At 43.3% G+C, this 27,763-nt stretch overlaps 1 protein-coding gene and 1 long non-coding RNA gene across 6 annotated transcripts in view; both read left to right on the top strand.

Moving 5' to 3' along the window:
* The window catches only part of LOC123605861, a 66,803-nt gene that overhangs the window by 26,133 nt on the left and 12,907 nt on the right, over positions 1-27,763 (top strand). The window lies entirely within an intron of this gene.
* Positions 402-20,157, top strand: LOC123605854 (transport and Golgi organization protein 1 homolog). Of its 5 annotated transcripts, XM_045493510.1 has the most exons (18): positions 410-872; positions 3,809-3,940; positions 7,573-7,594; positions 8,540-8,628; positions 8,883-8,945; positions 9,660-9,732; positions 9,897-10,035; positions 11,741-11,842; positions 12,523-12,583; positions 12,689-12,724; positions 12,806-12,873; positions 12,996-13,090; positions 14,099-14,175; positions 15,631-15,772; positions 16,659-16,735; positions 18,277-18,415; positions 19,387-19,489; positions 19,984-20,157. In XM_045493510.1, exons 1-18 carry the CDS (start codon positions 807-809, stop codon positions 20,024-20,026), a joined length of 1,527 nt encoding a protein of 508 aa, XP_045349466.1. In that variant the 5' UTR covers positions 410-806; the 3' UTR covers positions 20,027-20,157. The 5 variants fall into 5 exon arrangements, with proteins under 5 accessions (XP_045349468.1, XP_045349466.1, XP_045349470.1 ...); XM_045493512.1 differs by lacking the exon at positions 19,387-19,489 and having other exon boundaries at positions 402-872; XM_045493514.1 differs by lacking the exon at positions 3,809-3,940 and having other exon boundaries at positions 417-872.

The raw sequence follows: 27,763 nt of genomic DNA, 5'->3' as shown, positions 1-27,763 counted from the left end.
GGCGCCCTGGGGAGTCCCCTTTGTGGCAGCTCATTTCTGAGGTTCACAGACACCCATACTCACAAAGAAATAAACAGACACCACAAGCACAGAATCACACCCAGCCTCACCTGGGAACACAGGTATGGGGCTTATGGACAGATTCACACACAGACCCACACCGCAGACACGGCCAGTGACACCCCGAGGAGAACACACACACACCCCCCCACACACACACACAATAAGACCCAGAGAGGCAGCAAATTCACACGCATAATTAATTTATACACGTACAAAACCCAGACATACATACACACTCCCATAGGGACACACATGCCCCCAGATATGTACATAATGGAAGGGGCTTTTGAAAAGCCATGGTCACACGGGGTGTCCTTTGTGAGCTATCAGGGTCGAAGCAGCTGATTGGTGGAGAGAGAACATAAAGCGTCTGAATGGCTATGGCAATGCTCAAACAGGTGAAGACTCGGATGAAGAGAGATCTTCGTCTGCTCCACCTGCTACTGTCAGTCTACTTAACTGGCTACTTGTGGCCTGCTCATCTAGTGATTTACTGACCTGCTGAGCTACTAACTTGTCTGAACCCTCCTCCCTCCCTTCTTGTACTTGATCTGATCCGGGTACTCTCCCTGACCCCCTTCTTCTCCTGCCACACCCCTCCCCAATCCCATCCCTATTTAAACCCCGCCCCCCCACCCCACCCCCTTTCCCACCCCGTCCCTTCCCCTCCCACCCCCACCACCTCCTCACCCCCATCTGCACCTCCTCTCTGGTGCCCAGGCGCCCCCTGAAAGGACCAGAATATGAAGGTTCAGAAGCTATTTTTCTGGATCCTCTTACTCGGGTATCCCGGTTACCCCAACACAAATGTGAGTACACATCCGACATCAGTGACTTCTTCCTTTTTTATTTATTTATCTTTTTCAGACTGTGGTTAAAAAAAACAGCTTTTTCATGGAGTCCTTGATGAGAACTCAGTTCTTTTTGAAAACCCATTAAGTCAGGGCAAGGTTTCTCGACCAGCATGTAGGGGTTCCTGTCCACATGAAGTTGTGGATCCTGTCTGGGCCACTTGGTCCAAAAAGAGTAGTGTTGACAGGATAGAAACCTGAGCTTCATAATGTCAAGAAAGGAGGACATGGGAAGATACTAAAAGCCACTGAGATCTTTGTCTTAAATAAGGGGCTTGTATGATGTTTGAATTATACTTCCTTAAAATCATTTTTTTTTAATAAAAATTTTTTTTTCAACGTTTATTTATTTTTGGGACAGAGAGAGACAGAGCGTGAACGGGGGAGGGGCAGCGAGAGAGGGAGACACAGAATCGGAAACAGGCTCCAGGCTCTGAGCCATCAGCCCAGAGCCCGACTCGGGGCTCGAACTCACGGACCGCGAGATCGTGACCTGGCTGAAGTCGGACGCTTAACCGACTGCGCCACCCAGGCGCCCCTAAAATCGTTTTTAAAAATGTCAGAAACTCTATTGAATAAGAGCCATTTAATAGTATTAATAGTATTTTATACTATTAGATGGCTCCTGGAAGGCCTGTCAAGATTCTTCTTCAAGCTTTGTAAGTTTGGAGTCCCTCTTATACGTAGTTAGTTTTCCTATCAGCACGTTGTTCATATGTGTGAAGTTTGGTAGCCCTGGGAACCATGGTGTCCGAAGCGTTGGTGTTGGAAAGTGAAATGTGGTTTGTGCTCTGTGCTTCCTGGTTTGTTCGCTTTTGGGAACTTGTGCATCAGCCCTCTCCCTCTGGTCTTAGAGGCTGCCCCCAAGGACTCTGTGTCCAACCAGGTAGATGACAAGCTCAGCGTACATGAAGTGGCCTCAGCCTGCTTGGACATTTATAATAAGAAAATCACTAGGAGTGATGTGATCAGGAAGTGAATGCACTCTTGTCCTTTCTTTAGCCAACTATGTACAGAGTGTTGATTTACCCAAAGCAAAAAGGGTCTTAAATGTCCTTAGGATTGTCCAACTATAAAGAAATACCTGGTTGCCAGTGTGAATGTTTCATTCTATCATTAAAAAGCAAAACCTGTACTCCCAGGAGCCTGAGACAGAGACACAGGGGACACCCATAGAGAAAAGTAGATTTCTTGAGGTTGGCATGCACCAGATTCTTAGAGAGGGATCTGCAACGTCCCAAGTCAGGAACAAACTAAATTGAGGCAGAATCCTCTCCCACATGAATACCTCCAGGCACAACAGAATCTATTCTGTCTCTTTTGAGTCTACGAAGGAGGAAATTTCTTGGTTCTGTTTATTGCAATTTCCCCCTTCTACCTAGGCTGCATCTCATAGATCAGTTCAGCTCTCTCTCCCTCCCTCATTTCTGAATTCTTGCACAAACTAACTTGTCTTGCATTTCCTACCTGCACCTGGTCATGACCATTGTCTGTGGGAACCAAGTGTTACTGGCTCCCTTGGATCTAATCTAGTTAACAGTAACTAATGATATCAGCATACGGATAGCTGGCAGAGGTATCAAGAGTGCCCAGGACTTAGGATGTTTACCATTCATGTCAAGATGGCCTCTGTCTTTGCCGCATTTGATCCCCCTGATCATTGTGCTGACAGACCCTGCTCTCTTGCAGACAGTGGCCACTCAAAGTCAGTGTACATTCCCACCAGCACGCATCTTAGTGACCTCAGTTCTGAGAGCTGAAGATACAAATGGTACGCATTTTGGAGACTACTTTCTAGAGAGGTTTATTGGTACAAAATTGAAGTTTGGTATGTGAATTAGTATGAATTGCATTGTGAGTGTATTTTCTCCTAAAAGACTGGTAAGTCTAGTTTTAGTAAAATGATATGTGTTCTGTTGTTTTGGTGACCACATCCAGGACTTTTGTGTTATTTAGAAAGTAATTTCCATAGTTGTTATTGATTGATTTAGGTGCAACACTATGAAATAGGAACTTGAATTAATTGTATTGGCTATTTGGAGATGTGTGTTCAAGTAACTTAAAACCTCATAGATTTCATCAAAATAGACAAGATCACCTGATTATGCAAATCTTTATTTAATTCAGAAATCTGACAATTTGGGCTGTGATTCAGATTCAAAGTAAACCTTGAACGTAAAACCTTATGGGGAGCCTGGGTGGTTCAGTCAGTTAAGCATCTGACTCTTGATTTTGGCTCAGGTTTGTGAGTTGGAGCCCAGCATCAGGCTGTGTGCTAACAGCGTGGAGCCTGCTTTGGATTCTCTGTCTCCCTCTCTCTCGTTCCTCCCCCGCTCTCTCTACTTTCAAAAATAAATCAACATTAGGAAAAAGAAAACCTCAGTGTTTGTAGAAACTAAACAATAATGTAGAATTTATTTTTGCTGGAATAATCCCATATTATTATAAGAGCAGCTGCACATCTCTCAGTTATAGCCATATCTGTAAACATCTGTCTCTGTAACTGTAACAGTCTCATTTGAATCTCTAGTACATTTTTATTGTTACTTTCTCCCATCCTTCCGTAAATGTTGGTGTATGTTTGGAAATGTTCCAAAGGATTTTATCCAGGTACTTCATGAATGTACAACAGAAGTCATTTACTTCTTGTCTCCTAAAAGGGTAAGGAACAATGAAGCCATCAGCACAGTAAGATCGTAAACACAATCATCACTCCTACAGGTTTGCCCCTGCTCCTTTGTAAGCCTTCTGTCCTCCCTCTCCTTCAGGAGGAGGCATTTGAGAGGTGTGCTTATAACCTCCTGGAGGCTGGTTGAAGGTTTATAAAAATGATTCTTTCTGACAGATATTATAAATGTCTTTGCTATTCCTCATTATCTCAAATATTATTTCAGCTTGTCCATATTTTGGCTGACCATTTCCCTCTTGGCTCTCGTGTCTTCGGAACTCTGTGGAAGCTTGCCGTTATTACTGCCACTGTTGCAATTTGTGCATGTCTTATTTACCTCTGGAGATTTGTCCTTGCTGTGAGTATACTAAAATAACTTACAGATAGGCTTTTAAGCATAAGTAAGCAGAAGTTTTTGGTAAGCACAAAGTTTTTACGAGACCTTTTGTATGCATTCAGTACTTCAGATTTCCCTTTAAGCACGGTGTTCATTGCATCCCACAAATTGTAGTAATTCCAACCTTCATTATCATTTAGATGGACATATTTTTAAAATTCTGTGAAATGTCTCTTTGACCCTCTTCTTTTAGAATTTCTCTATTCTATCTCTATTCTCTATCTTCTATTAGAATATCTCTCATATATTTTGTAGTTTTTCAGTTGTCTTTCTATTATTGATGTCTAGCTTACATATGTGTTCTGAGAACGTATTTTCTATGATTTTGTTGACTTCAAGTTAAGGTGTATTTTATGACCCTGAATATGGTCTGTGTCAGTGAATGTTCTATATGAGCTTGAGAAGAATGTGTATTTTTCTATTGTAGAAAGTGTTCTACAGATGGTCATGGATCTAGGTGATTGGTGATGCAGTTCAGTCCAACTGTGTTCTTAAATTTGAATATCTTTATGCTCAATCTGTCAATGACTGATAGAGGTGTTGAATTCTTTCAGCTATAATAATGTATGTCTATTTCTCCTAGCAGTTGTATCAGTTTTTGCCTCATGTATTTTGACACTCTGTTGTTAATGCGTGTACATTAAGGATTATGTTTTCTTGGAGAATTAAGCCTTTATTATTGACCTCAGTATCTCCAATAATTTCCCTTACTTTGTATATGTTTTGAAGGACAATTTAATTGTTCACAGAATTCTAGGTGGATGGGTTCTTTTCTTTAACAGTATAAACATTTCATTCTTCTTGATTGCATGGTTTCTGAATTCTGAGTATTTTATGTCCTGGTTCCTCTTGGGTAAGGTGTTATTTCTTCCATCTCCCTGCAACTCCAGCCCCCAACACTACCCCTTAGCTTCTTGCAAAATTCTTTGTTTTCAATTTTCTCTTGATTGAATAGTATATGTCTAGGGATAGTCTTGTGTTTTTTTGTTTGTTTTGTTTTGTTTTGCTTTTGGTTTGGTTTGGTTTGGTTTTTTTGGAGGGGGGTATTTATCCTGCTTGAAATTCTTTGAGTTTCCTGAATCTGTGGTTTATGACTATCATTAATTTTGGAAAATTCTCAGTCATTTTCACTTCAAACGTATAAGTAGGTATTCCCATTGTGTGTATGTTACACCTTTTGTCATTGTCACACGGGTCTTGGATTTTCTCTGTTGTATTTTTAATTGTTTTCTTTGTGTTTCTGTTTTGGATGTTTCTACTTGACAGTTTCCTTCTGCTTGTTGAGTCTTTCCTCAGCTGTGTTGTGTGTGTTAATAAATCCAACGAAGGCATTCCTTATTTCTGTTATGATGTTTTGGATTTCTAGAAGTCCTTTTGGATCCTAGAGTTATCGTTTCTGTGCTCACATTCACCACCTCTTCTTGCATACTGACTACTTCTTCCGTTAGAGTCATTATCCTATTAATCAGAGCAGTTTTACATTCCCAGCCTGATTATCCCACCATCTCTGCCATAGGAAGTGTGATTCTAATGCTTGCATTCTGTGTTCAAAATATGTGTTTTTTCCTTTTAGGGTACCTTGTTAAGTTTTTTGGGAAGCTTGGGGTCACGTCCTTGTTTAAAAAAACTGAGGTGAAGGCCTTTAGTGTAAAGTTTTGTCTTTACCTGGCTAGGTTTTAGGCTGAGTTTACTCCCCTATGAGACAGGAAGGAGGAAGAGCATTGTAGTTGAGTATTTCCCTTCACTGTATTGCTTATCTTCAGAAAAACCCCATTAGGCTTTGGAGAAATAGTTTCTCTGGAGGGCAGGCCTTCTAAGCAAGAACAGAACAGCATGAGTTTATTTATAAGTGGCTGTTTTTCCTCTTTTCCTGCCAATTTAGAAATCTTTCCCTTCAAAAAGAAAATATGCATATTAAGTATTTGTAAGGCCATCTCTGTTTCCATTTCCCCTCCTTAGGAAAGAAAACATGTGACATTAAAGGACTATCCATGGTTTCCTGTTTGCCCTCCGTAGATACACTTTCCTATAACAACATTTTTATGACTCACTCTTTGATACCACGATGATATTCCAATATCCTGGCAAGATGTTGGGGCTCGCTTCAGCATCACATCATCATTGAAAACTTTCAAATAGGGATATACGTCCTACGGGTCAAGAAAATGTGTCTTTACCTTTTGTTAAAGTAGAGTCTTGCCTAGATTTTATTGAGCTATAATTCATCAGGGGATGACTTGGGTCTGGGTGTTACTGGACCACCCAGACCAGGTTCCCCAGTCTCAGTGTCTTAGTAATGAACACTGATCAAAAGGGAAACAAAGCAGGTGGCGTTTATAAGAGATAGGTTGTATACAGTGGAGCCACCAAGAAAGAGGAATATCGCTCCCCCAAAAGGGTGGTATGCCAGGCTTATAAAGGCACTTTTCCAAAGGGTGAGGGGCTGGGAGTGGGGAAGCATCCTTCAGTCCCACAGTCATTATCTTATGGTTGTGACTTTTCAGTGGACACAAGACAATCACAGGATGTCTTTTTCCGTGGTTGACGTGCTTTTAGTGCTCCTAGAAAATAGAACTCCTAGTGCAGTCAGGCTTTAAATTGTTATTTCTACTTTGGCCCAGACAACCATTACTCCCTAATACCTGTTCTCTCTTTGGTTCACTTTTCCAGAAGTCTCCAGTATGGAAACTGTTAACCCTTGCCTTAGACCAGTGCCTTTACAGGAATTAAGTTCCTCTTGCTTTTCTTATACCTTCTCAACGGGAGCCCTTTTTGCTTTGTTTTTGAAATGTTAGCCATCATTTCTTTTGGTGCCTGTGCTTTTTCTCTAGCCATGTTCCACTCTCTTTCTCATTTGATGATGTGTGTTTGGAAGACCCTCTGTTTTTAGTGATCTAGGAAAATCATAGCACCTGACATGTTGTGATTGTTTATTGATTCGGAACGCAGCCAACCCTGTGTAACATTTCAGAAAGCTTTCTAGAGAATGAGAGAAGCGTGTCTTCGTACAAAGGTTTTCCTTTTCTTCCCTTGCCGCTTGCTTCCTCCTTCCCACCCCTTCCCTTTCCTTCTCGCCCCCCTACCGTCCCCCTCCATCTCTCTCTCTCTCTCTCTCTCTCTCTCTCTCTCTCTCTGTCTGTCTCTTTCTTCCTCTCTCCCTTTCTCTCTCTCTCTTTCTTTTTTTCTTTTTTTGGCATTTCAAATGATCCTGGGTTCTGGACTTCAGTGTGGATGTTGGTTTTGACTACAAGAGAAAAAAAATCAGACAAATATTTTATTTATGTATTTTTAAAACTGTCTGCATTATGCACTGACAGAATTGAATATTTTGATATTTAATATAATGTAAATCTATCTTTTGGTCAAAATAAGCTGCGAATCTTTCTGCTTTTATCAGAAATGGTTTATAAAGAATCATGAACTAAATATGAGATTCTACTTTTTTCTTATATTAGTGTTATGAATTCATTATGCTGAACAAAATGATCATTGTAATTTCATTGGATGACATTTCAGTATTTCATCAGGAAGAAAAAGTTTTTACTATTACTATGTTTTGACCTCAAACTCAATTTTGTTTCTTCCTCTCTCAGACAGAGCCTCCAGTATATCCAGGTAAGATTTGAGGTTTGAGTAGTCTTTGTAATTTTTTTTCATTACTCGTGTTTGGTGTGGGTTTTAATTTTTTAACTAGGGATAAATATGGTGACTTCTGATGTCTCATTGACTTGTGAACTCTTGAAAATCTTTCTCTTCCCTGTTAGAGGCTAAGTGACAATGTGGAGGGATTTGCCTCTCTTAAGACAAGAGACCAGGGGAGGAAAACATCACAGGAGGAAGGAGAACAGAATGAGTGTAATTTTGCATAGAAATGATTAGGAAAGAAGTGATGATATGAGCCTGAGGTGTGGAGTGAGTACTTTGCCAGGACCTGGCTTTTGGTGAAATGTGAAGATGAGAAAACCCTCTTTGAGTCTGTCAAGAAGCCTAAGCTTAGAGAAGAAGCCAGGTATTGCCAGGCAGGGTGTGTGTCACAGGAGAGGGTTAAACCAAGGTTTTGAGTCTGAGGTGGAGGGAGCCATTCAGGCCAGGGGAAAAAGTAAACTTGATGCAAATGGGGGGCAATCTATTCTGCACGGACCCCATGGACTGTGGTGATTCTGTGGTGCTGTCTGTTGAGAGGCAAGGTGGCTACCTGCCACTTAACAAGCCCTCAAAGACTGGTTGGTGTTCATCACTGTAAATGCAGCGGTGGTGGTGATGAGAAGAGTGATCTTGGGGCATGAGAGCTCTCACGTTGGGCCAATATAAGAGGAGTTTGCACTTTGTGTCTGTTAGAGGAGTCAGTGTTCTAGAGCTTACACGTATAGGAATGTCAGTGAAATGAGGTTTCTTGGGTTTAAAATGCTGCTGAAACTTGCTTTCTTCAGGCACAATGAGAAAGCTAAAAAGTTAGTTACACCCATGTGTCAGAGCATGTGTCTGTGCTGCTAATACAGTGGGATTATTCGATGTCACTGGTTTGGTAACAACCTTAAAAATTGTTTTATCTCCTTTTAGTTAATTTACAGCAAAAAACTGCAAAGATCAACACGTTGGAGAAAGAAAGCACAGAGCTGGCTGAAGCAATATCCATGTGGGAACAGAAGGTAGCATTGCCCTTTCAAATATTTCTTGTGACTTCATTTTGATTAGTGTTACCTCTTGTAGTTCATCCTACTGACCTATTTCATGTGTTCTGTAACTACTTCCAATTCAAGGCAAGCTTCACAAATGTAATAAAAAACTACCTTTTTATTTGTGAAAGGAGTCACACATCAGACATAGGCTTATCTACCACGATGCTATTTTTGAATTCTGATTCCTTTTTCATATGTTTTGTATATACATCAATGAATTAAAGATACATCTTCAAGAAGCTAAGAGAGAAAGTAACATTCACTCTGCTGAAGCTCTGAAGTCGAAAGTAAGAATCCTTTCTTTGCCTGGATTGCGTTCTAAAAACACAAGTAAAATTAAGGAATTGTTATGACTCATTCAACATGTTCTGTTGAAGGAGAACATCAGAAAAGTTGAGCACTTCAATAAAATTTTAAATGACACCCTTCAAAGTGCACATGTTACCTTGCAATCAGAAAGAGAGAGAGAGGAATGTCAAGAATCAGGAAGTGCTAAGAGTTGGCTGCTTTTACTGTAATTTGACTTTGGAGGCTTTTTGTTCATTGGGTGAGGTGAGCATAGCATATTCACTTGCTGTTTACCATAGTAGAGAGTGGGCCTCTGGGAGACAAACCTCCATCTGCACAGCTGGAATTTCACTAGGACCACCATGAGGAGTTTGCTATTTCAAGGACTAGGAAGTATCTTTTATTTTCACAACTAGGTCATTACCACATCATTCAGACCTGCCCTCCAAGATATGCAGAAAATCCCCCAAGATAGTTGAGAGATGAAGGGCAATAGCAAATTGTATACTGCCTTCTTCACTTAATGCTCAACAATGTTCAGTGTGCATAGAGGAATATTCTCCTAAGAAAGCCATTTGTGAGCCCTTCTTTGCCTTCTCCTTGTTGTATTTATGCCCCAGGGTCTTTCTTTGTTGCCATGCACAGTCCTGTTGCACTCACATTGTTGTGCGATCATTATTTCTTGAATGTCTTTTCTCATATCTGTCCTAAAGTCAGAAGATGCAAACGGTCAATTGGAGGATCCAGAACTGAGAGCCTGGAGGTCCAAGAAATGTGAACTGGAAGGTACGTTGTCTGTTGGGGAGAAATCCCCATATGGTGGCAATGACTTTGCATTGGGAAGGGAAAGAATGCCTTCTTGCCTTCACACTAGTTGCCCTTTTCCTGTCACCCCAAAACCAAGTCTCAGGTCATATGCACATGCACAAAATAACCATTTTTTTTTACAGCACGGAAAAAGGCCCAGGAAGACATTGATAATGCTTTGAGTTCTATTAAAGCAATCAGGGAAGAAACAGCCAAAATGCTGAAGGAGAGAGGAGACATCCTTGATAAATTCTATGAAGAAAGAAAAATGGCTACAGCAAAGTAAGACGTTCATGTGATAATGGTCCCGAGTACTGTTGTATGAATGAATGTGGTGGCCGCTATAGATAAATATATTTCTTCTAGGATTGGATCCAGAGTACTTTTGCCAAATGCATTCAGGAGAATTGTGCCTGCCCTTCCTACCTTGCTTCCTATAACCTGCATTTTCCTTTCTGTCCTTAGTGCTTGTCACACATTCTTGTGTCATGTACTTGGGGTAGAAGAGGGAAGATACTGGCATTAAGCACACTGATAACAGGATCCCCTCTGGATCCGTTTACATTGTCCTATAGGTTTCCATCCCATCCCATTGTCTTATCAGCCGGGAATTAGGTCATCTTCGTTCAGCACCAGACTTGGGTCAAAAATATTTAGGGAAAACATTGAATTATCTTGCTGCGGAAACCATGGGAGTTTCTTTCTAGACTGTGGGGTTGGGATGCCATCAGTATTGCATCTCTTCATCCAGTCTGCAAGTGAGACTCGTATGAAGTGTGTCTTCATGGGTTCATTAGAAATTTGGTGCCCCAGGTGCATGTTTCTTCTTTGGTCCAGTATTTCCTTTTGTTCTCAGGAGGAGGGCCTTTAGAGCCCCTCATTCACATTGAAAAGGAAATGTTTCCTTGTCTTCCCTGGAGACTCAGCTTCTGTTAGTCCTTTCCACACCCGGGGTAGAGCCTGCTCTGTCTCACTGGCATGTTGTTTTTGTTAATTTGTAAGCTCTTTGTGGGAGCAGGTAGAGCACCCTGACCACCTTTCTATCTTCACCCCCTTACAACAGAGCCTCTACATTACAGCCACCCCAGAAAGCATTTGCTGAAGGACTACCTGTGAGACCAGAGGGAAATGCATGTACCTTTCTCTGTCTAGTGCTTTTGTGTCCACTACTAACAGTCTTTCAGTTTTGCATGTGATTCTTGAGTACATCCAGTGCCAAGTTGAAACCCTTGAAAGCAACACAATGAACAAAATAGTCCGAGGGCAACACAGCAAACCAGCCTTTCTAAGCATTTCCCTTTGCTGCCTTCACTGTCAATGAACTGAGTCTTGTTAAAGTAGACTGACTCCATGAAGTTGATAGTTTTCCATCTGAAATCTGTTTCCTGAAGATAACAGCCTGACTGTGGGACAGTGCACATCATGTTATATTTCAGCATATATTGCCACTCTAAGATTGGCCTTTCCCTCCACCAGGATCTTTGAAAGAGGGGGCAGGGGTTGCACTCCTGAACCTTAGTCGTGTATGGGAGTGATTTGCAATGCTGGTGAAGCCATATCCTGGAAGGCTGTCTTTCATACTCAGTGTCTGTGTCAGGGTACAACTTCTGGACTGAGATTCAGTGCACTGCCGGTTGGTCAGGCACAGGTTTTCACACTGACCTGAAATAGGCCTTCTCCATCTCAAACAAAAGACCAACTCTGGGAAGGCACAAGGTGCAATGTTATTTGATGACTTGACGATGAAGGAGTAGAAGCAGAGAACTAGAAGGGCGGCTCTGATTGCAGGCGACTTGGCAGCAGACGGAGGTTGAATTTTCTTGAACATTAAATGGGGTCTTCATTTCTCTGACTGTGTTGTCAGTCTGTGCATCTTTGGGGGAGGGGATAGGGATATTTGAATCTAGGCTTTAAGAGAGCTGAGAAGGAAAAAGGCAGAATTTCTGGACCTTGGCTACTGGACTATGTATATATCTTTCCCATTTAGGAATCTGGATATGACAAACTGTGAACTAGTGGCAATGAAGAATCAGATGGCAACTGCAGAGGAAAATCTGAAAATAGCTACAAGGGACATACACAAGTGCAAGTGAGTTCAGATACTAATTAGCAGCAGCTCATGAAACCCCCGTTCGTTTCTTCGTTCTAACCTTTGTACAGTGGGTAGACTCCATGAATATAGTAATACAAACACAAATTCAGAGGACATATCCGTAGAGAATTAACAGATAGGAAAAGATAAGTATTAAAAGAATAAAACAAGCTACTAAACATTTCTGGGTCTCCAGCATTGACCTGCCCAGGTAGAAACTTCATCCATGCCAACGTTCCTGAGGGGTGGTGTCAGTTGTCATAATCTATAGGAAAGCAGTGTGTCATAGGATGAAATCATATCCATCAACAAGGTAGTACCATCTGATGGTCCTGGTCTTTGCAACCCTAGGAAACCTGGTGAGTACACAAGTTAAAGGAGAATAGAACTTTATGTTGGCTTTATGATGAAAGTCACTTGTCACATGATGAATTAGGGCAAGATTGCAAATGGAAAAGGATTCTATGACCTCTGAACCCTACGGGCATGGAATAAGGAGCAAGGAGAGGATGGAACAATAGCATGGTTCTGTACATTTATATTTGTGTGAAAAATGTTTCATGTGAAAGGATAAATTGTATTGGGGGAAGATATGAGGATGACGGGAACATGAGCAGATTATTTGTAATCCTACCTAATATTAGGCCTTATTTGACGAAAACAATTGTATCTCACAGGCAGAAAATTGAACAAACACGAGAAAAGCTGCAGAAGGCAGAACTCACCTTCACACACCAGGTAACGTGAGTTCTGCTGACAGAGTGAACCCTTAGTACCTCATGTGGTTGAGTGTAGTGGCCCTTGGAATTCCTAAACACGCACTTTTCATTGTTGCTTTTTCAGGTCGCAGTTTATGAGCGTAATGCTGAGGACAACTGGGTAAGTGTTTTATTTTTCCCCCTCTCTCTCTTTGGTGCACAGTCTGGCACGACTGAAGGTGGATGTGTTTTTCTCCTCTAGGTCAAGTCTCGGATCTGGGAGAGGAAAATGGCGGAGCAGAGCCGAGAGGTCGCCCGCTTGAAACACAGGTGTGGGAGCGTGACATGAGTTTTTATGGGTGTTTTGAGGGATGACAGCTGTGCTGTTTAGTGTCTAGTCAGAGGACGTGGTGTTGCAACTCTTATAGAAGTCCATTCTTTCTGTATCCAAGACTGAATGTGATGGAAGGAAAGAGGCTGCTTGAGGGATACAGGAGGCAGAGACCAATGCCTGGAAGTCCGGAGATGCAGAACCCTGCGAGGAGAGGTAAGGGGCACGTGGTGATGTGCAGCAGCCTAATTTCTGCGGCAAAGCCTTTCCCTGTGGGTGATCATCGTGTGTCCTGGACAGAACCGCAAACACTAAGGACAGCAGGTGGTCTGAAGGGGTGACAGAAGGGTGTTCTCCTCTGGTACTACAAGCAGTGAGGCACTTGTCCCTGTGACTGGTGGAGCTCATGCCCCTCCTCTGACTGTGACCCTCCCACCTCCTCTAGCATCCCCCTGTCTGAAGAGCTTGGAAAGGATGACAGGACAGGGGCCTCATCCTTCTTCCCACCTGGACTCAATGTGAAGACTTTAGTTTATTTGAGGAGAAGGTCATTTATTGACTATTTTTAATGTTCCTTGATTTTTATTGTTGTGAACTGTAGACCTACGTTCCTGAATCCAAGCTCCAAATAGCTTCGTCCTCTGATGTTATCAGTGCAACGCTGCGGCTTCACGGCTAAATACCCATAGTTTTCCTTTGCTCCTTAATATAATATCAGTCAAGTTCAGTTCCATTCAGAAATAGTTACATAATACCGGCTCCCATGTGGAAGGCAGCTTATAGATAAGCTGAAAGACTGAACAATTTGCCTGGAGTCAGAAGAAACACACCCATGCTCTTCTGTGGAGGGTTTTTTGATGTTATCCACCAACTGACGCTCTCATTTTAATTTTTATCTGAAATGAGATGCTGAGTTATTACCCCTCATGTGTATTGAGAAATGGCTGTTTTGGTGACGACTTCCTGATTCCTCTTTGAGCTGCCCTGTTGAAAGTTATTTGACTAATTATGAAGAACATGAGCCAGGACCCTATGGTTTCTTCATTAAGATATGATGGGATGGATCTCCCCCTTATCACTGGGGTCAACTGAGGCTTGTGGGTTCCTCTCTGCCTCTCCTCCTGGTCCTGAGTGTGGGCAAGAGTTTAACACGTCACAAAATGTGGTGTTTGTGTGAATTCTGCACAGTCTACTAAAATCAGAGTAAACCTCTATCCCTTTCAGAGCCTTTAGCCGAAGCTGATGTCACTCCCATGAGTCACAACTACAAGCAGTCTACCAACAATGCCGAAAAGGACAGGGTAAATGCTGGGGCCATTTTCAGTTGTAAGTCTGTCAGGAAACCCTCATTTGCGGAACAGCATGCTCTGCGGCCTTATCCCTGTTTTGTGTGTTGTGTGATATGTCTGCTTGTTTTTCTCATTTTCCAAATGCACAGCCTTAACCCAAGAGTCTACAGCCTTCTGTCTTTTCAGCCTGTCATCTTTTTTCTGGTCAGTTTAGTAGCCAAAGGAACTTACAAGTTGAGCACCTTATGGCTTCTCCCTTGTGTTCAAAATAACAACAACAGGAAGATACACTGCACTCTATAGCAAAGTCTCTAAGCTTGTTGACTCCTAACACACTACCTCTCTGTGGGATCAGTGTTCTTGTTATTTTCCTCTTTCTGGTCACACTGTTCATGTGTGAAGACTGTCTGTTAATTGTAAACGTGAAAAGACTTCCCTCCATCTTTATATTGTGTGCCTTGTACAATTTATGATGGTTTTAGACAAAGTCATTGTCATAACTCACCACCTTCACGTCTTCATGGGTAAATGACCTGTTTGGAATCCTTTCAAGCAGTATCTTAGGTAAAAGTATTCTGAACACAAGGTCCTTCAGTTTTATTCATATGAGCAGGTTCTCTTGTGTCTCCAGTCAGCGTTAGAGCTGATACCATCGCTCATGACACATCCCTGGAAATGTATACCAAAGTCAAAACACATTTGCATTAAATCTGTTCCATGAGTGTCTGCCTCTTTTTTCCCATAGGATGTATTACTCTGTGTCTTGTAGTGTACACAAAATCAGAATTCCTTATGAATTCAGGTAAACACTTGGGGGCCTAGTACTCATTGATGTGTAACATGTTCCTCACAGCAAACATTTCCTCAGGTCCCCTACAGGACTCCAGGCATCCCCAACTCCCGAGTGGTTTCTTGGCCTTTGACAGCACTTGCAGAAAGTAGGAAGACCTCTTTCTCAGCGAGGGAAGCAGAGGGGGCCAAGTGTGGGGCCGGCAGGCAGAACTTGTCCCCAAGAGTAGCTGTGATTTCATGTGCAGAGAATGAGCTGTGTATTTGCAGTCCATTTTTCTGTGTTCGGGAATAAGCCAAAAACAGAGCTTTTGCCATCACTGTAGTGGAGGGATGCAAAGTGATCCTGGACATGGATGTCTTCCTGTCTGGAATATGCTGCTTCATTAGTTTGGACTTACTTATTTAATCCTGTAAGATGGGATCATTTTGTTCTAAATTCTCAGACCTGGGCAGGGACATGTGGTGACAGTAGTTTAACCGCCTACGTTTAGTTGCCTAAGCTGTAGGTGGTACCCAGTGGCAGGGACAGAGTTTTCAGGTACTGATGCTACTCTCTTGGATCCTGGTGGCAGAGAAGGGGGCAGGTGCTGACCCGTACTTCTGTGGGTTTCAGCTGCTTTGCGGATTGGTTCTCTTGTGTGGCATCTGCACATAGCTGTCACTTCTGTTCTACAGGGCAGTGTGGATCCGTGGCGACCTCCTCCATCAACTGGAAGATTCTGCCCACCCTACTATAGAGGCCACCCTTTGATCTGGGCACATCCACCTCCTGCACCAGGTTCGGGACCATCCCGAACCCCTCCACCTGCACCACTTGGTAAGATGATCTGGGCAGTATGAGTTGGCTTGCTAAGAACCTTCATCTAATTTTTGTTGCTGTTGAGTCTTTTTTAAAGAAATTTGTTAACGTTGATTTATTTTTGAGACAGACAGAGACAGAGCATGAATGGGGGAGGGTCAGAGAGAGGGAGACACAGAATCTGAAGCAGGTTCCAGGCTCTGAGCTGTCAACAAAGAGCCCGGCATGGGGCTGGAGCTCACGCACTGTGAGATCATGACCTGAGCCGGAGTCGGATGCTTACCCGACTGAGCCACCCAGGCGCCCCGTTGTTGAGTCTTGTACAAGGTGCAGAGGTGGTACCACAGACCATTGCAACGCAAGGAACATGCCTGCCATCATCACCACATTCCTTGAGTTTCTCATGATTGACTTATCATCCTTGTGTCATTTCCCCCACCTTGTGTTGGTACAGGTGTCTCTTGTGGAGATGGAATGGGGCTGTATGCAGAAAAGCAGGCATAGCGCTTCAGCAGATGTGTGCCATACACACAGTCCATGTGCTGGGCGGTGGGAGGCGTGAGGCGCAGCCTAACGTATATCCATCCAGTTGAGCCCCCAGTCATCCACAGTTGTTTGAGGAGTTACGAAAACACCTGAACCGGGGCTTTTATGGGTCTTCATCAGAGTTTAAAGAATGGCTCTCCCTTTACCTTGGGATCACCTGAAGCACGAGGGATACCCTGTGCATGTGATTTGGGATCTGACTGGGCCAGAGAGTTTAAGTTGCTTGAGGAATGAGGAGAGTGGTTTTTGTTTTTTGCGGGTTTTTTTGTTTGTTTTTGTGGTTTTTTTTTTTTTTTTTTTTTTTTTTTTAATCTCTGCACAATCTACTCAAATCAGAATAAACCTCCATACCTTCTAGGGCCTTTTGCAGACCCACATGTTGCTCCTGTGAGTAACAACAACACTGACTCTACCAAAAGGATCACAGAGGACAAGGTAAATGCTGTGGGCATTTTCAGTTGTAACTCTTTGGCAAAACCCTCCTTTTTCTGTTCAGCGCTCTCTCCTGGCTTTGTGTCTGTTTTGTGTGTTGTATGATATGTCTCTTCTTTTTCTCATTTTCCAAATGCACAACCTTTACCCAAGTGTCTGTCGGGTTCTCTACTTTCTGCCTGTCCACTGCTTGTGGAAGGTTTAGAACCTATCGTGCCTAGGGCTGAGCACCCAAGGGCTTTTCTGGTATATACCTGGAAATAACCCAGGGCGGAAGAGACCACACTCCACTTGGAAGTCTTTTGGCATGACTTAATTTTTGTGGACCTCCTCAGTGTGGAATCATTGCTCTTGCTGTTTCTTCCTGTTCTGTTTCTGTCTAGGGGATTAATGTGTTTAGAAAATCGGCAGTATCCTTATGTTTTGAAAATGCAAACTGCCTTCACTACAACTTATATTTTTGTATGTGTCATTTAGAGTGGTCTTAGACAAATTAAATTTAATACCCGTCAACATTCAGCCTTTTTTTTTTTTTTTTTTTTTTTTTGTAAACGTGTTGTCTGGAATCCCTTCTGGTGTGCCCTGGGTATACATATTCTGAACTACGAGAGGTGACATATTTGTCCTAGAAAACACGCATTGCTACATGCGTGGTGAAGAGAGAGAATCCGTAATTGCCTGCATTGTAATTCTCCGCTGTGTCCTTTGTGTTCACATGAGCACGTTCTCTTGTGTCCTGTGTCACTGTTACAGGTGAAACATGGAGATGTACAGCAGAAACGAAAGTGTATTTGTGTTAATTCTGTTATTTAGAATTTCAGCTCATCTTTTCAGAGAACAAAAGTACCCTGCGAGTTGTACTGTATTTAACTGAGAAGTACCACTGAATGAAAATAAATGAGCTAAGCCTACCTAACATGTATAGGTAACATGTTTCTCTAAGAACATGCTTTTCGAGGTTCTCTGCATGACCTCAGCATCCCCATCCCCCAACATGTCTCTGTGCCCATGGAGAGCACTTGCAGAGAGGAGAAGACCTCATTGTCGGGAGAGAAGCAGATCGGGCACAGGCGGGGGCTTAGAGGCAGAGCTTTGAGCCACGAGGGCTATGATTCCATGTGTGGAGCCTGGGATTGTCATTCCTTCTCAATCTGTAGTTCTTCACATACAAACAAGCAGCCTCTGTGGTGGAGGCGGATGCGGGGTGGAAGGTGATTCTGGACTTAAATGCCTTCCTATCAGGAATATGCTATTTTATTAATTTGGTACTCATTCCATAAATCCTCTAGGACAAGAGCTTGCTGTTCTACATTTGCACACATGTGGGAACACTGGGTTGTCCCCATGGCATCCGTTCCCCACCCCCAAAGCTATAAGTGGAACCCAAAGTATGGGTAGAGATTTTGGCGCTGATGCTGCCCTCTTGGAACCTGGTGGTGGGGAAGCTGGCAGGAGACGAGCCCTGCTTCTTTGGGTTGCCACTTTTTGCTGGTGTTGGTGCTTTGCTCTGTCCTATGAACATAGCTTTCATTTCTGTTCGGCAGGCCATTATGTATGCAAGAGGGCCTGGTCCTTCCCCAGGATCACCTTGCAGGCTGTCCCCCACGGACCACCCTTCACCACCAGTCACGGGCTGTGGGCCACCTCCGCCTCCTCCACCAGCTCCTCCACGTACTAAATTTGGTAAGATGACCTGAACTGGATGAGTGACTGATAAAGCGTATTCGTCTTCTTGGTGAAAGACTTGGTGGGAATGATGGAGGGATGCTTGTGAGGGCTTGGCAATTCAACTGCAAACCTGCCTGAGGACAGTGTCACATATCTCAAGTTTCTCAGGACATAGTTTATAATGGGCTGTGTCATTTCCCTGTAATGAGGTCAGCTGTAGGTGTCTCTTGTCAAAAAGAAAGAGGATTTTTACACAAAGGCAGACGTATCAGGAGCACTGGTGCCTGTCTGACAGACACACTGTTTTGAGCTCCGTGAAGGATGAGATGCACCCCTAAGTGTAGGTGCCTCAGGTGTCCCGTCTGAAAGGGGGCACATGCATTATATGACACAGACCTTGTGGTCACCAGAGTGGAAGTACCATTGAAGGATCCAGTGCAAAAATGGGGTAAACTTGAATCACGCAGGAATAGAAGGGAAGTTGAGCACAGTAAGCAGAGTTTGAGGAGGTGCAGAGGGGAGGGCATTGGGGTCAGTTGGATGGACTTGGAGGCCATTTCTGGCAGGGCCCACACACTGGGAAGGGAGCATGAGGACAGTGTGAAGTCTGCAAAGGACTGCTCCATGGGTTCAACCACAATGTAGAATGCAGTCATCATCTCTGAAATGTCAACGTTACCACAGTGCACCTAGTTGATAATCTAAATAACGTTTGTTGTTTCCCTTGGTCCTCTGAAGGGTCTGGACACATGTGAAAGAATGTTCTGGAAGATTTGGGAAATGAAACTTAGGGAACGCTTGTCTGCCTAAGTTTGTGTGTCTCAGTGAGGCTAAATGTGAAGGCACGTTGTAGATCAGCTGTGCCGCTTCCTTGGCCTTCAGCCTGAGTCAGACTCTTGGTGGGGAACTCAGGGGTGAGGAGGAGCCGCCCCTGCTGAACTCTGGTCACCACACCCCTGCGTCTGCTCTCACCACCCTGCCTGCAGGTTTGCGTCTCCGAAAGTTCCCTCGCAATCTCCTGAGGTTTTGCCTGTGTTCCTGCTGTGTCAGCTCTAACACCAGCTCTCGGCGGTCATCTCAGAGCCTCAGGTTTGTAATCTGAGAAACAGGGACAATGTTGGTTTCTGAGGTCAGTACGATGAAGAGGTGAGAAGCACTTAAGGAATCTGTAAAATGTATGGGATGAGTGGACACTCACCCTTCTCAGGGTGGAAATGAATGTATCTCCACACAGAAGGTCCTCAACAGATGTTCATTCAATTTCATGAAACTAAGAGCGTAATGCCTGAGGCTGAGAGGTTGGCAGTCCCTGTTTCAAAAAATACGGCAAAGACCCCTGTGTTTTTTCTTTTGAAATTCAGGTCCTACTTTACGAAAAAGAAAAAGATAACTGTGATACTGTGTACATTCAGGGATCTATATCTAAGATTTGAAGACAGTCATAATCCCTTAGAGGTAGACACACAGATGCAGCCACACAATTAAGTGTTCATCCAAGGCCACAGATATATTGTTGAAGACAAAATACATAGAGAAGAACACAAGATCTCATTGCAATAACCCAAAATCTCTTTGCCTTACAGGAGAATGGGAAGTTTGAAGAGGACCCTGAACTGTGACCAATAGGCTGTGGTGATGTGATATATTGAGAAAAGTTGTCTGACATGCGTATTTGACTGAATTCTTTCCCTGACCATTCCTGTCCCCTCTATTTTGTTTTTCCTCGTTTCCCTTAATAAACCCATCACAGTTCTGTATCTCTGTCATTATCTGCTTCCAGGAGGACCTACGGTCATTCTGTGTTGATGTCCACAGTGTGACCCCTGTATACACGGTCACAAACAGGTAGAATCTACAGTAATAGGGGCAGAAGATAAGTGACTGTTTGAATTGTATTGACTGCACATGTCCCGCTGGTTCCTTCTGGGGTGGTGACCACAACCTTCCTCCAGATCTGGTGACAGTTGTGTTCACTCGTCAATAGATCCTCGCAAGCACGTGGCACTTCCTACTCACCGTGGTGTGTGGTGATCAGCAGGGCAGCTATCAGCCCCCAGGACATGGCTGATTCGTGATTGCAAGACATGGACGAGGGGTCAGCAGTGTCTCGGGTAGAACAGCGAGGAAACCCTGCATGAATCCACACGTTGTGGATTTCCCCACGTACCAGCTCCCTCACGGTAGCACCAATCCACGTGGGAGCTGAGGTAGGCTCATGGTAGCAGTTGTGGGTGTGAGTCTTATAATGGCCCATATTCCTCTCAGTGTTTTGTTTTTATCTTTTATTTTGATGCAATGTTTAGTTTTGAGTGAGAGAGAGACAGAGCACAATTGAGAGAGGGGCAGAGAGAGAGGGAGACACAGAATCCAAAGCAGGCTCCAGGCTCTGAGCTGTCAGCACAGAGCCCGACGCGGGGCTCAAACTCACAAATCCTGAGATCATGACCTGAGCCAAAGTTGGACACTTAAGTGACTGAGCCACCAAATCGCCCCACCCCCCACTGTTTCCTTTTTGAGGGACTGGCAGGGCAGATGTCAATGACATGATACCCATTCCTTCCTCACCACCAAAGAGGAGTTGGGTGTAAGCATCTGACTCTTTCCAGGTCCTCAAAGCCCATGCGTTCTGCCCCAGAACCCCTGACTCCTGCTGGGCCCTCCTTCCTCCCAGGTTATGGAGGCAACCAGCCTTCCATCCACGTTGGGGTCATGGCTGGGCCACCAAGGGCTCAAAATCTGGCTGTCCACATGCTTCCCTGCGGTGGCTGGGAACAGCAGTGCTCCAGTAAAGGTCAGCATGAGCAGCTTCTCTGAACAGGATTCTCATCCACTGTGATCAGGGCCTGAGCTAAAACATGACAGGGGAGAGGGGGACACAGGAGATGTGGTGCCGTTTCCTGGACAGGGCTGCACAGAGCAGAAGGCCGAGGGCTGCTAATCTCTGGATTCTGGATGGTAGGTGAGCAGTTTAAAACACCACAGCCTTCTCTTACATCAAAAGAGAAACCCTTATCTTCACCCAGCCTTCCTCTGATATGAAGAGATGGCAATTATTATTTGAAGGCACAATTATCTACCTATGAGTCTTATGGAAATTATTTCATCCATCTTCGTCCCTAAAGCACTTTTCATTGAAATTACCCATATAGAGGCAGGAAATTTATACCAGATGTGTAGCTCCCTCTAGATGCGCATTCTGACCTTGTCCCATTTGTGTCCTCAAAGACATTATTGACAACTTGAAAAATAAGCTCTCAACATCAAGATGTTGACGTTAGAGAATGTGGTATAAATGGAATTTCATATGTTCTCAATTAGAAATAATTTTTAATGGTGAAGGAGAAATTAAAACTATTGTCATTTTTAATGAAATATAGGAGACTCACCATGTTGTATTAGTTTCAGGCATATATCATGGTGATTCCGTGTGTATACATTACGCTCTCCAGGTACCTATACAAGGGTAGCTATATTGCGAAAGCATGCAACGCTTTCTTACAGGATTGACGCTATTCTATGGGCTGTACGTTGGATCCCAATGAGTTATTCATTCCGTAGCTGGAAGCCTGTATCTCTTTCTCAGAGGTGTCAACTTTTTTATTTAACCCAAGTATTTTGGTGCTAAACACCATGACCTGTAGATCAGCAGGTGTCAATTCGCAGTCTGTATTTCTGCGAATGCTGCTTAAAGCATTACACATGATATCACTACGTCAATAAATTCGGTTTCGTTCAGCACTCAGTAAAAAGGAGAAGGAAAAGGTTTCTTTGTGTCCCAAGAAAGCGCTTCGCTAAGACCCTTCCTGATCAGGAGAACAGGCTTCACTGGACCAGCTGCACTCTCAGTACTTCCAGCTGAGCAGCCATGGCCCTGAGCATTGCAGGAATTCCCACGGCGGCCGGCAGAGGGCGCGCACGCACCACGCCCAGGGAGGGGCCGGGCCTCTGCGTGGGCAATGATGGCCTGAGAAGGCGCCCACTAGGCTTTTCTGATCCACGGCGCCTCCGAGCTGGAAAGGCTTCCTTGCTTCTGAGGACCCAGTGCCTCTGAGTGTGGGCAAAGAGCCAGAGCTGCGTTTCCAGCAGGTTCCGCCCCGGGGCCTGGGGGAGACCCTGGAGGCTTCGCAGCCCCTTGGCGTCTCCTAGGTGGTGGGGCTGAGTCCCGAGGCGGGGGAGGCAGGGCCTGGGCGGCTTCCCCGGAAGCGCGGGTGGTCGGTTGGCGGCACAGTCCCTCGCTTTTTCTGGGCTGTTCCGTGGTTTGTTCCTCATTTCCCCTGCCGGTATTTCCCTGGAGGATCCGTGGATTCATGGGGTCCCGTGACGCCACGTCAGAGGGGCTGGGGTTGGTTTGTTCCAGGTCAGGCTTGTTTCGGGGGAGAAATCCTGACACAAATTCGGAGGAACAGGAGGCGCATTCAGTTGGGAAGTGAAGACGCCAAATGTTGACTCTCAGGACCTTCTAGAAGAAGGAGCTGGGACCCACTCTCCGAGTCCGGCGGGAACCAGAGCCAGAGGTGAAAACACAATGTGCCCTCCACATGGCACATGCTTTTATGAGCTTTCAGTGGGGATTTTTTCCCAACAATGTTGTAGTCGTTGGAAACAACTGGAAACCTGACAGGTATGTTGTGTCGGGAACCGCCCGTTTCTTGAATGTTCAATATTATTCCTGCAACAGAATTTGTTACAGTTATCCTCTCTTGCCTTCATTGGAAGGAATCTCATCAATAATATCTTAAAAACATCCTCGTTACCTTATCCCCTTTTCAGTTGAGATTTGGCATGTTTTCTGATTTCTCATGAACTCGTGAACATCTGAAATACTTTTAAATTGATTGCAGGTTTTACTAAAAGCAGATTCACGGCGTCCCTTCCAGACTGCTCATGGTCAAAGAACATACCAAGGCCACTTCTCAGTATGGGTAAGACTGTACCAAACAAACATCGTGAATCAATTTTAGAAGAAAAAGCCTGATGGTATTTTTTCTTTATGAAAATTGATGCTTAGATACCCTGTTCGATACATTTCCACTTTTTTTTCCCTTTCTTTCTCATTTTCTCAGTCAGAGATTCACAGACCTGCCTGAGTTTTACATTCACCACACATACTTTCAAGGCTCCTTTCTCTCCCTGTAAGAAAGAAGACAGACCTTCTGATGCGCAGGCAATTTGCTGTAACTTCAAGATTTGTGGTGGAGGTGTCTATCCCCCCCCACCCAGTTGAAAATATCACCCCACCTTGAGTACTGCCATAAAAAATGTAATCTATGTTCACCAGTATGATTTCATTTCGTTATAGTGGATTTCTTCATTTGATATTTTGTGTATATGCATACATTAGATGTTTTAGTCCTGAGAAAATCCCACATGTAGTTGAAAGAAAAATGTATATCCTATATGGAAAACTAGGAGATTGCACATTAAATTCATAAATGTAGAATTTTTTAATGTTTTATTTATTTTATTTATTATTTTTTAAATATGCAATTCATTGTCAAATTGGTTTCCAACAACACCCAGTGCTCATCCCAACAGGTGCCCTCCTCAATACCCATCACCCGCCCTCCCCTTGCTCCAACCTCCATCAACCCTCAGTTTGTTCTCAGTTTTTAAGAGTCTCTTATGTTTTGTCTCCCTCCCTCTATAACCTCTTTTTTTTTTTTTCCTTTTCCTCCCCCATGGGTTTCTGTTAAGTTTCTCAGGATCCATATAAGAGTGAAAACATATGATATCTGTCTTTCGCTGTATGCATTATTTCACTTAGCATAGCACTCTCCAGTCCCATCCATGTTGCTACAAAAGGCCATATTTCATTCTTTCTCATTGCCATGTAGTATTCCATTGTGTATATAAACCACAATTTCTTTATCCATTCATCAGTTGATGGACATTTAGGCTCTTTCCATAATTTGGCTCTTGTTGAAAGTGCTGCTATAAACATTGGGGTACAAGTGCCACTAGGCATCAGCACTCCTGTATCCCTTGGGTAAATTTCTAGCAGTGCTACTGCTGGGTCATAGGGTAGGTCTATTTTTAATTTTTTGAGGAACCTCCACACTGTTTTCCAGAGTGGCTGCACCAGTTTGCATTCCCACCAACAGTCGCAAGAGGGTTCCTGTGTCTCCACATCCTCGCCAGCATCTATAATCTCCTGATTTGTTCATTTTGGCCACTCTGACTGGCATGAGGTGATATCTGAGTGTGGTTTTGATTTGTATTTCCTTGATGAGGAGCGACGTTGAGCATCTTCTCATGTGCCTGTGGGCCATCTGGATGTCTTCTTTAGAAGTGTCTATTCATGTTTCCTGCCCGTTTCTTCACTGGATTAGTTGGTTTTTGGGTGTGGAGCTTGGTGAGCTCTTTACAGATTTTGGATACTAGCCCTTTGTCCGATATGTCATTTGCAAATATCTTTTCCCATTCCGTTGGTTGCCTTTTAGTTTGGTTGATTGTTTCCTTTGCAGTGCAGAAGCTTCTGATCTTGATGAGGTCCCAATAGTTCATTTTTGCTTTTAATTCCCTTGCCTTTGGGCATGTGTCCAGTAAGAGATTGCTACGGCTGAGGTCAGAGAGGTCTTTTCCTGCTTTCTCCTCTAAGGTTTTGATGGTTTCCTGTCTCACCTTCAGGTCCTTCATCCATTTTGAGTTTATTTTTGTGAATGATGTGAGAAAGTGGTCTAGTTTCAACCTTCTGCAGGTTGCTGTCCAGTTCTACCAGCACCATTTGTTAAAGAGACTGTCTTTTTTTCCATTGGATATTCCTTCCTGCTTTGTCAAAGATTAGTTGTCCATACTTTCGTGGGTCTAGTTCTGGGGTTTCTATTCTATTCCATTGGTCTATGTGTCTGTTTTTGTGCCAATACCATGCTGTCTTGATGATGACAGCTTTGTAGTAGAGGCTAAAGTCTGGGATTGTGATGCCTCCTGCTTTGGTCTTCTGCTTCAAAATTACTTTGGCTATTCGGGGCCTTTTGTGGTTCATATGAATTTTAGGATTGCTTGTTCTAGCTTCGAGAAGAATGCTGGTGCAATTTTGATTGGGATTGCATGGAATGTGTAGATAGCTTTGGGTAGTATTGACATTTTAACAATATTTATTCTTCCAAACCATGAGCACTGAATGTTTTCCCATTGCTTTATATCTTCTTCAATTTCCTTCATAAGCTTTCTATAGTTTTCAGCATACAGATCTTGTACATCTTTGGTTAGATTTATTCCTAGCTATTTTATGCTTCTTGGTGCAATTGTGCATGGGATCAGTTTCTTTATTTGTCTTTCTGTTGCTTCATTATTAGTGTATAAGAATGCAACTGACTTCTGTACATTGATTTTGAATCCTGCAACCTTGCTGAATTCATGTATCAGTTCTAGCAGACGTTTGGTGGAGTCTATCGGATTTTCCACGTATAGTATCATGTCATCTGCAACAAGTGAAAGCTTGACTTCATCTTTGCCAATCTTGATGCTTTGATTTCCTTTTGTTGTCTGATTGCTGATGCCAGCACTTCCAACACTATGTTAAACAACAGCGGTGAGAGTGGACATCCCTGTCGTGTTCCTGATCTCAGGGGGAAAGCTCTCAGTTTTTCCCCATTGAGGATGCTATTAGGTGTGGGCTTTTCATAAATGACTTTTATGATGTTTAAGTATGTTCCTTCTATCCCGGCTTGCTCGAGGGTTTTTATTAAGAAAGGATGCTGCATTTTGTCAAATGCTTTTTCTGCATCGATTGACAGGATCATATGGTTCTTATCTTTTCTTTTATTAATGTGACGTATCACGTTGATTGATTTGTGAATGTTGAACCAGCCCTGCATCCCAGGAATGAATCCCACTTGATCATGGTGAATAATTCTTTTTATATGCTGTTGAATTCGATTTGCTAGTATCTTATTGAGAATCTTTGCATCCATATTCATCAGGGATGTTGGCCTGTAGTTCTCTTTTTTCACTTGGTCTCTGTCTGGTTTAGGAATCAAAGCAATACTGGCTTCATAGAATGAGCCTGGAAGTTTTCCTTCCCTTTCTATTTTTTGGAATAGCTTGAGAAGGATAGGTATTATCTCTGCTTTAAATGTCTGGTAGAATTCCCCAGGGAAGCCATCTGGTCCTGGACTCTTATTTGTTGGGAGATTTTTGATAACTGATTCAATTTCTTCGCTGGTTATGGGTCTGTTCAAGCTTTCTGTTTCCTCCTGTTTGAGTTTTGGAAGTGTGTGGGTGTTTAGGAATTTGTCCATTTCTTCCAGGTTGCCCAGCTTGTTGGCATATAATTTTTCATAGTATTCCCTGATAATTGCTTGTATTTCTGAGGGATTGGTTGTAACAATTCCACTTTCATTCATGATTTCATCTATTTGGGTCATCTCCCTTTTCTTTTTGAGAAGCATGGCTAGAGGTTTATCAATTTTGTTTATTTTTTCAAAAAAACAACTCTTGGTTTCATTGATCTGCTCTACAGTTGTTTTAGATTCTGTATTGTTTATTTCTGGTCTGATCTTTATTATTTCTCTTCTTCTGCTGGGTTTGGGGTGTCTTTGCTGCTCTGCTTCTAGTTCCTTTAGGTGTGCTGTTAGATTTTGTATTTGGGATTTTTCTTGTTTCTTGAGATAGGCCTGGATTGCAATGTATTTTCCTCTCAGGACTGCCTTCGCTGCATCTCAAATCACTTTAAAATCTTAGAGGTTCAACTGTCTGCTTACATTCACCATCTCTTTTTGCATGTTGTCCACTTTTTTCATTATCTGCATTATCATAGGAATGGAAGTGGTTTTAAGTTCCCAGGATGATAATTCCTACATCTCTGCCATAGGAAGTGTAATTCTAATGCTTACTATCTGTGTTCAAACTGTGTGGTTTTTACTTTACTATGCCTTGTAAGTTGTGTTGAAAGGCAAATGTTATGTGCTGGTAAAGGAACTGAGGTGAATAGGACGTGAGTGTGAGGTTTTTATATTTATCTGGCTAGGGGTTAGTCTGAATTTACTCCCAGGTGAGACAGGAAGGTGAGAGCCCTGGAGTTGAGTATTTTCCCTCACCTGTATTGCTTACTCTTTGGGAAATCCCCAGTTAGGCTCTTCGTTCCTCTTGAGGGCAGATCTTTTCTGGAAGAACAGAATACTTTGGAATTTATTTCTAAATGAGTATTTGCCCCTCTCCCTGCCACTGGAGAAAACTTGCCTTCACACAGAAACACAAATATTAAGTATTTGGTGTGTTCATATTCCTTTTCACTTCCCCGCCTGTGGGGCTGGGTGACAAGGGACAGGGAAGCTCAGAGGTTCCTAAGTGGCTTTTTGATAGCATGATGATATTCTAATATCCTGGCAAGAGTTTAGGGCTGGCCTCAGCCTCTCATCATCC

The sequence above is a fragment of the Leopardus geoffroyi genome, chromosome A2, assembly GCF_018350155.1.
Source record: "Leopardus geoffroyi isolate Oge1 chromosome A2, O.geoffroyi_Oge1_pat1.0, whole genome shotgun sequence".
In the NCBI taxonomy this organism is placed as follows: Eukaryota; Metazoa; Chordata; class Mammalia; order Carnivora; family Felidae; genus Leopardus; species Leopardus geoffroyi.
The sequence above is the reverse complement of the archived record's forward strand: the minus strand, read 5'-3'. Positions and strand labels throughout refer to the sequence as shown.